Below are 8,567 nucleotides of genomic sequence, written 5' to 3'. Positions count from 1 at the left end.
GACACAAGAAGGAAAGGAAGAAATGGGATGAAGAATCCAGTAAGTGCTAAAATAAAAAAAAGTGGAATTACTAAGGGAGGCACAGGATGGACAAATGAACTGTAGCTATTGAATCTCATCTTCTTGAATTATATTTTTCATGGTTTGTAATATCACACCATGTCTGAAGGAGGAGGATCCAGCGCGGCTCCTCATGGCGGAAAGATGAGACTTTCGCCTTGTCTGATGCCGTGGTTCGCGAGCCTCGTATGGGTGCAACTGGGCTGTGTGTGCTGCATCACGGCTATGATGTTCATCTTCTTCGTGCTGTTGTACTGGGCTATACCCCGCGATGAAGACTCACCCAGACCGCTTACCTTATCCCATGATGCAGACCAGGCCAGCTCGGTCGGCCCATGGGTGAAAGAGCAAATCCCGAATCTCGATGCCAAGCCTGTTTCCTCTAATGTCAAACATCCACAGGATGCTGCTGCTCCAGTAAAGTCATCATCACCACCTACTCGCATCTCTCATAAATCCAGCAACTCGCACCTCCATCACCTCATCTTGCCACCAAATCCATTACCCTCCACCACTACACATGCTCTGCTCTCCACCACCACCACCACGTCACACGTTCCACCTTCCACCACGATCACCGGTTCACACAATCGTTTCACCACCTCTTCATCCACACCTTCCTTGCTCAACATGACATCACGGCCCGGTACCAACTCTTTGCTGACTCCCAAAAAATTCTGCCGTTTCACACAGACACTCGGGGTCCTCTCCCCCTTTCCATCTCTCAGTCCACGGGAGTCTCAGCTGACGAAAACGACAACTCGAGACTGCGTTCTCTGGCAGAAGCAGCAGCGGCACTAGACACTTCAGCTTGTCGTCAGCGTCACCTGAAGGACGCCCTTCCTCTTCACTCGTTGATCTTAAGTCCCACATCAGAGAGATGCTGTCAAAGGTGCGGGAGATCGACACGCGGTTCGTGCGGCGAGACGAAGTGGTGGTGCGGAGAGTGGTGAGGGAGGATGCCATCGTCGAGAAGCAGGAAGAGGAGGTGCCGTGATGCCTTTGTCACACCACCACTGAGATGGTTCTCATATTTTTATCCTTGTTCGTATAGCAGGTCTGACAGATGTGACTTTTATATTATTTCTAATAAATATGTTATTAAGTTTCTCTCTGTTGCTTTATTGACCATTTTCATTCATATATGAAGGAAATATTACAATACAGACCCTCAAAACTTGTTCACATCCTTGGAAATCTTTATTATTCTTTTCAAGTCATGCTATGGGTAACTTCATGGACGTAGCGGAACCATTTGTCTTGTTACGAAGCAGATGTTCAACGCGACAAACGGTCAGCATTAACAAGAACACGTTGCCAGTGCTTCATTAATGACTGCATGGCATGTACGAAGGTATGCACGTGATACGTACATTGTTACTGATGGTTGGTCATTTCCATGGAGAAAACTCAACATATCTTCAAATGTGAAGTGTTGGGTTAGTCTTTCATTACTAAGAAACAACTCAAGGAGAGGGAAATATACTATCAATTTGTAAGAAGAGGAATACATCTGGCTGTAAAAACATTAATCAATTTGCCCTATGTTTCTTAAAGAAAACATGAACATTGAACCTTCTCAGGGTTATACAGGTCCAACACTCATCTCTCCCTTCTCCATCCCTCTCGTAACATGCCTCCCTTTCCATTAGATCTATTCCGTAACTTTTCCACTCACTTCCTCCACATACCCCTCTCCTCAATTTCTAGCCTCCCTTTCTTCCTCAATAAACTGCAACTTATGTTTGTTTTTGTTTTCTTTGCAGGTCGCAAGAAGAAAGAAGACAAAAGGAAAGTAGAAAAGTAAAGAAATAAACGAAGAAAATAAGTTAACAAAAATATAACAGGTTATTTGCTGTAATTCCTCTTTCTTGTGCAGAAAGTACACATCTGATGGATGCATGAACATAAGACATGCATATGAAGCAATAGCAACAACAACAACAACAACAACACTACTACTACTACTACTACTACTACTACTACTACTACTACTACTACTACTACTACTACTACTACTACTACTAAAAATAATAATAATAATAATAATAATAATAATAATAATAATAATAATAATAATAAAATAATAATAATAATAATGAAAATAATAAACAATAATAATAATAATAATAATAATAATAATAATAATAATAATAATAATAATAATAATAATAATAATAATAATAAATAATAAAAATAATAACAATAATTATAATAATAATAATAATAATAATAATAATAATAATAATAATAATAATAATAATAATAATAATAATAAAAATAGCAATAAAATAACAATAATAATAATAATAATAATAATGATCATCATCATCATCATCATCATAATAATAATAATAATAATAATAATAATAATAATAATAATAATAATAACAATAATAATAATACCTACCTGTAAAAGGCAAATGTTTGCATGTATGTTTATTTGTTCCCTAAAACTTCCTAAACTTTTTATCCTACTACTCTCAAACTTGGTCAACGAAGATAACCTGACGTGAGGAAGGCGAACATGGGGATGGAATTGGCCTGCGTGGTCGTCCGTGGCCGCTAGACGTAACTTTCAAGATCTAACCAAGTAAAACTCAACACATGCGATCGCTAGAAAAAAATCTTTCCAGCATTTATATGTAACCAACCATCTCATGAAATATCTGGAACATTTCAAAACACCATCATCAAATAAAGAGCCAGATATTACAGAACAATTTAAGCACAACACCTTTTATCTCAGGTGTGAGGTATATCGTCACCTTATTGTTAATACTGCATTTTTTTCCCTACATGAGTTATATTTTTTTTCATTCAAGCTACGCAATTAACATAAGACTTTAAAAATCCAGGAACATATGAAAGAAATTACTGTATTTTAATCTGAAATCTTATCAAGGCACTGGTGAAGCTTGTCTGTTATATCGTGTCTTCCAACGTCTTCCTACCCATCCTTATGACAAGAATCAGAAACTTCTATAAGCGGTCAAGGATCAGCAGGTACCGGATGTGCAGATACGGTGTTATTGCATTATCTTTGGGTCTAAATAAGATATACAGATTTGCGAGGCTATAGAAATTTACTGTGTTAATAGCATGAAATAAACTTTTCGCTCACAATCAGGAAGGAAGAATAACCTGCATGATTTTATTTCTTCTTTTAATAAGTGTTGTAATTCCCTACACGGAAAAGCTCTCGGGTAAGATTAACTTTTTTTTATTTTCATAAAGAGAGAGAGAGAGAGAGAGAGAGAGAGAGAGAGAGAGAGAGAGAGAGAGAGAGAGAGAGAGAGAGAGAGAGAGAGAGAGAGAGAGAGAGAGAGAGAGAGAGAGATTCAGATTCAGATTCAGAACTTTTATTCACAATACATACATACATACATATTATATACATGCATACATACGTACATACATTGTGAAAGAGACTGATGTTGCCAAGGGCCAGTCTCGTCACTTAGTGAATTAGTTTAATCAATGTCAAAGGTAATCTTTTCAGTTGTCATGTTAAGGGGTAATGGCACAAAAGTTAGGGTGGACCCTTAGTGTCTGTGGAAGTATGTCTAAAAAGTGAATGGCTAGTTGAGCAAGTGTTGGTGAAGGCACTGCACACTGGTCCCTTTGCTGACGCACACGAGGACAGTCTCTTAATAATGCTGGAGGGTGTGTCCGTCACGCACTCTACACAGGCGACACTGCTTTTGCTCGTCGGTCGCCGCGATGCCAAGTTGCCATCCGTACTGGTATCCAAGCCGTATCCTGGACCTGACAACTTCCATTCTCTTGCTCTCTCCCTGATCTGTTTGACAGGGCCTCGCCGCCGCCACCTCTGCATACCACCGGGCGCTGATGCTGTCTCCTGCCTGTGCCTCTCGCTCCTGCCTCCGTCTCTGGAGCACCGCGCTATGTCTTATTTTGCCTTGAAGTTGACGTAAGCTCCGGGGTATGTTGATGGTCACCAATGGGAGGTGGGCGCCTTGCTTGGCCAGCGTGTCGGCCCTCTCATTGTTTCTGATGCCCACGTGTGATGGTATCCAGTTGATGGTGACGAGTCTGCCGCTGTTGTGGAGGGTTCTGGCCGCTGTGTGTATGGCGTGTGTCAGGTGTTGGTTTTCGCCGTGTTGTGTGCGTAAGGAGTGTATGGCTGTCATGGAGTCTGTGTTGATGAGCACATGTAAAGTGTGTGAGGTGTGGGCGTGTTCAAGTGCCATGTGTATTGCAGCGAGCTCCGTTTGGGTGGACGACGAGTGATCTGTGGTGCGCGCAGCCAAGGTGGTCGTGGTAGTGTCGCCTCCTTGTGTGCCTTCTCCTCTCGCCACGCACACAAAGGCGGCACCTGACTTGCCGGTCTGTGGATCAGAGGAGCCATCGGTGAAGTAGGCTGCTGTCTGTGGTCGCCAGCCTTCATATACAGCTTGGAGGCCTTGTTGACGGAGCTCGGCATTACTTAGGTCCTTCTTTTTCTGTCTAGGGAGTCTGACAGTTGTGCAAAGAGGTGGCTCCTCCCACGGCGGTCTGTTGGGGGTTGCCTGGGTGGCAGAGGCGTGGCGTACCTCCTCCCATGACACTCCGTGGGCGCAAAGAGCGGCTGCTGCACTGGTGATCCACCTTCCTCCTCCTCGATGTTCCTCATGATGACGGTGCAGCAAGGCGTGGACATTGTCAGGATGGTCGGCCCTCACGGACGTCTTGAGAGTAAGGTTGGCTGTCATGTACTTCACTCTGTCAGCCAGTGAAGGTACCTGAGCCTCAGCCCTCAGATTCTCTGTCTTGGTCCACTTTGGTGCACCCAGGACATAGCGTAGCGCTTCGTTTTGTATCGTCTCCAGGGCTCTAGCGTCCCTGTCAGTCATGTTGAGAAGAACAGGGCTCGCATAGTCAATCACTGTTCTCACTAGAGTTTTGTACATATGTAGGATCACTCTACGCGACGCCCCCATGCCCTCCACGACATCGCCTTGATGATTCTGTTTCTAATGCAGCATTTCTCCCTAAGGTGCTGTATTTCTGCCATGCAGCTGCCGTTTTTTGAGATGGTAACACCAAGGTAGCGGTGCGTGGTGACCCAAGCTACTGGCTGACCCTGGAGGCGTAGGTTGATCTGTGGCGCGGTGCGTGTTTTGGCCATCGCTTTGGTTTTACAGTGCGAGATAGTGAAGCCGATGTCTTCACACTTCGCTGTCATCATGTCAAGGGAGACCTGCATTCTTGCAGCAGAGTCCCTTCCAGCCGTCTGAAGCACAATGTCGTCAGCATAACTTAGGTGTTGCGTCCCGTCTGGATAAGGAAGAGTGGCCAGGGTGTTCATGAGCACGTTGAACAGAGTGGGGCTAATGACTCCTCCCTGTGGCGTCCCATTTTCGAGGGTGTAGTATTGTGACGCCCTGCCCTGGAACATGACTCGAGCTCTTCTGTCGGTTAGATAGCGTTGTATCCACCCAAGGAGCCTCCCCTTGACTCCTAGCTTGCTCAGTTCCTCCAGGATGACGAGTGGCTGGGCTCTGTCAAAAGCCTTCTCTATATCAACGAATACTGCTGTTTTCGCAGAGCTGTTGGCGACGTAATTTGCCAGGCAGTTTGCAGTGCTCCTGTGCCGAATATAGCCATTCACTCCTGTGCTGAATTTTCCTATTTTGTACTGCAGCCTGGCCAGGAGGATGCGTTCAAGCATTTTGCAGAGGGTTGAGGTGAGGCTTATTGGTCTGTATTTATCGTCCTCTCCTTGCTTGGGTACCGGGACGATTGTGGCTGTGGTCCACACTCCTAGCAGCACACCCTAGGTCAGAGACATGTTGAAAAGACGGAGCAGGGGGTCTCCTTCTACGTTGCAAACGGCATTTAGCATGGAGTATGTTATTCCGTCTTCGCCTGGCGCCGTGTCGCTGCTCATCCTCCTTGCTCTTAGTAACTCCTCTCTGGTGATCGGCTAATCTGTGTCGTCTGGCAGTGAGGTAGCTGTCACAACAACTTGCAGGCGTGCCGGATCTAGCCTGTGCTTTGTTTCCTTGAGTTGATGTGGCAGACCGTTTGTGGTGGACCGCATGTAATACTCTTGCATCAACTCTTCCGCCTTCCCTGCTGGGTTGGGATGGGCTGGTGGCCGCTTGTATTTTCCACGCACGCAGTTTATTTTCCGCCAAACCTCTGTCATGCTGGTGCCTTGTCCAAGTCCTTCCATAGATTTGAGCCACTTCTCCTCCCCTCGCGTACGTGGTCCACTCCTGGAGGTTCGTCTTGTCTACCTCGTTCCTGGTCGCCCGGTACAGCTTGGTTAGGCGGCGGCTCACCCTCGTCAGGAACTTTACCCGATCATCATAGTACCACAGATACGGTTTGTTGGGGTTGTACTTCTTTTTTCCCGTGAGGGCATGGAGGCGTCTGCTGCAGCGTGGATGGCAGCTGTGAGGTGATCAGCGAAAGCGTGCACTAACTGGGGCACCTGATAGGCTCGATACCAGCCGTTCATGTGGGCGGTGAAGACCCGCCAGTCGGCCTTGTGTGTCGCCCATTTCTTCCTCGGCGAGGAGGCCTCGTTGTTTCCCTGCACAGTGACGGGGATAGAGTACCCTTACGCCCAGTGGTTACTCAGCAGCTCAGGTATACTGTACATCTCTACCTGCTGCCCTCCCCCATTCACTATGAGGATGAGGTCGAGCCGCCCACCCGCGATATGTGTGGGGTGTGGGGCACCCAGGACCGTCACCTCTTGGAACTCTCGAAGCACCTGTGTGATGTGTCGCCCCCGCTGGTTGCCGGGGCCGGTGTTCCACAGCTCCAGGGCGTCGTGGTGTGCATTGAAGTCTCCACTGAGCACCGTTGTCCTCCCACCATTGTCCTCCATCACAGGCTGCAGGTTTAGAGTTGACCGCTGACGGCAATATACGTTGTAGATGTCTATCTTGGTGGCATGGCCGATATGTACAGTGACCCTAAAGAGTCAACTTGCTCCCCAGGTCCTGTGGGTTGTCCGTCAGGGTGGCAGGAATGTCTTTTCTCACAAGTGTGATCAGCCCCCTGGGGCCCCCTGGCTGGTATGGCTGCTGAAAGAGCTGGTACTGTCCCAGCCTCATGGTGGATGCGTCCGTCGCTAATGTTTCCTGCAGGACAATGACTGCTGTGTTGTGAGTGTGTATGTACTGTAGGAGGTTCGTTGCCTTACTCACCAAACCATGGATATTCATTCCGCTGCAAGACTGTCAGTTCCATAATGGTTGTGTTTCGCGCTCCTTCTGTCGCCGACTAGAGAGGTTTATTTCGTTGCTGGGCTTGGTGGGTGCATGGGGCTGCTGGTCAGGTGTCAGGTTCAGGCACGCTGGGTCTCTCGTCATCAGTCTCCCATCGTGATGTCGCTGCTTGTTCATGGCTGACTCAAGCTTTTCAGTTTTGTGCTCGTCAGTGTCCATTTCGAGTGTAGGAGCGCAAGGTTCACTGTGTTGTTGCCCCCCAGTCACTCCACTGGCGAGTGCCTGCACCAATAAAGCTTTCATGCTCAGCACCTCTGTCACCACCGTTTGCATTGACGTGACGATGCTTCTAAGGTCCTGGTTCTCTTTCTGTAGTGTAGCCTGTGTTAGTTTCAGCTGTCTCACCTCCTCTTTCAGTGCCTTCATCTCCTTCTCGAGGGCGGTGTCGGGTGTGGCCTGTGGTGTCACCCGAGTACGTTGTCCACTCGGCGAGGCGGCGGGCGGTGACGGGTGGGGCAGGAGGGGTGGGCTGGCCGGCTCATGCAGTTCGGTGGGAGGAGCGTTATGACCCTTTACTGCGGGGTCGGTCTGGGACTTAAAAAGAAGGTTGGGGTTCTTAGGGATGGAGAACGCTCCACCAAGGGAGCGGCCAAGGCTGGGAAGCTAAGCTCAGTAATCCGTTGTGGCGGTGGTGGTGGTGGAAGGGGTTCGGCCTCCCTGTGCTGGCTACCTGAGTCGCGATTAAGGTCTCATGGGACATCGTGGGCTCCATGCGTTGTGCTCCTGATGGCAGTTGGGACACCTCGGCACAATTTTTTTAACCCTGTGCGATGCGGTCCTTGAACATTTTGGTGTCATGTCCTCCAGAACAAAACCCACACTTCACTCTATTATCACACTGCCATACCTTGTGTCCCCACCGGTGACAGTTTCCACAAAAGGTTGGCTTTCCCACGAATCTGTCCACCTTGCATTCCTGTACTCCCGGCAAGCGCAGGTATGTGGAAGGCTCTCCCTCCCACATCGCAATAACTTGATTGCGGGGCACCTCCGAGTGTTTGTGTGTGTTTCTTTTCACCCACACAATAGAGGGGTGGTCCTGCACATACTCCAGCGGAAGCCACGACGGATGATTCTTGATTATCACCTTAGTGTGCTTGTTTTCCTCCGTTATTTCCGTCAGCCTGATGGTAGCGCCTTTGTGTGGGTGGCCCACTTCCATGAGGAACTTCCTGGTGTTGGGGTCGCTGGTCACCGCAACGATGGTTGATGCAGTTAGTCTAGGAAGCACAGATAGATTACGGTGTCGACTGGCTACTT

At 47.6% G+C, this 8,567-nt stretch overlaps 1 protein-coding gene across 1 annotated transcript; it reads right to left on the bottom strand.

Moving 5' to 3' along the window:
- Positions 1 to 3,710: 3,710 nt before the first annotated feature.
- Positions 3,711 to 4,916, bottom strand: LOC123520753. The gene has a single exon (XM_045283316.1). The coding sequence runs from the start codon at positions 4,914 to 4,916 to the stop codon at positions 3,711 to 3,713; it is 1,206 nt and encodes a 401-aa protein (XP_045139251.1).
- Positions 4,917 to 8,567: the final 3,651 nt, after the last annotated feature.

This window comes from Portunus trituberculatus, chromosome 47 (genome assembly GCF_017591435.1).
Source record: "Portunus trituberculatus isolate SZX2019 chromosome 47, ASM1759143v1, whole genome shotgun sequence".
Taxonomy (NCBI): domain Eukaryota; kingdom Metazoa; phylum Arthropoda; class Malacostraca; order Decapoda; family Portunidae; genus Portunus; species Portunus trituberculatus.
This window is presented reverse-complemented; position numbering and strand designations above follow the sequence as displayed.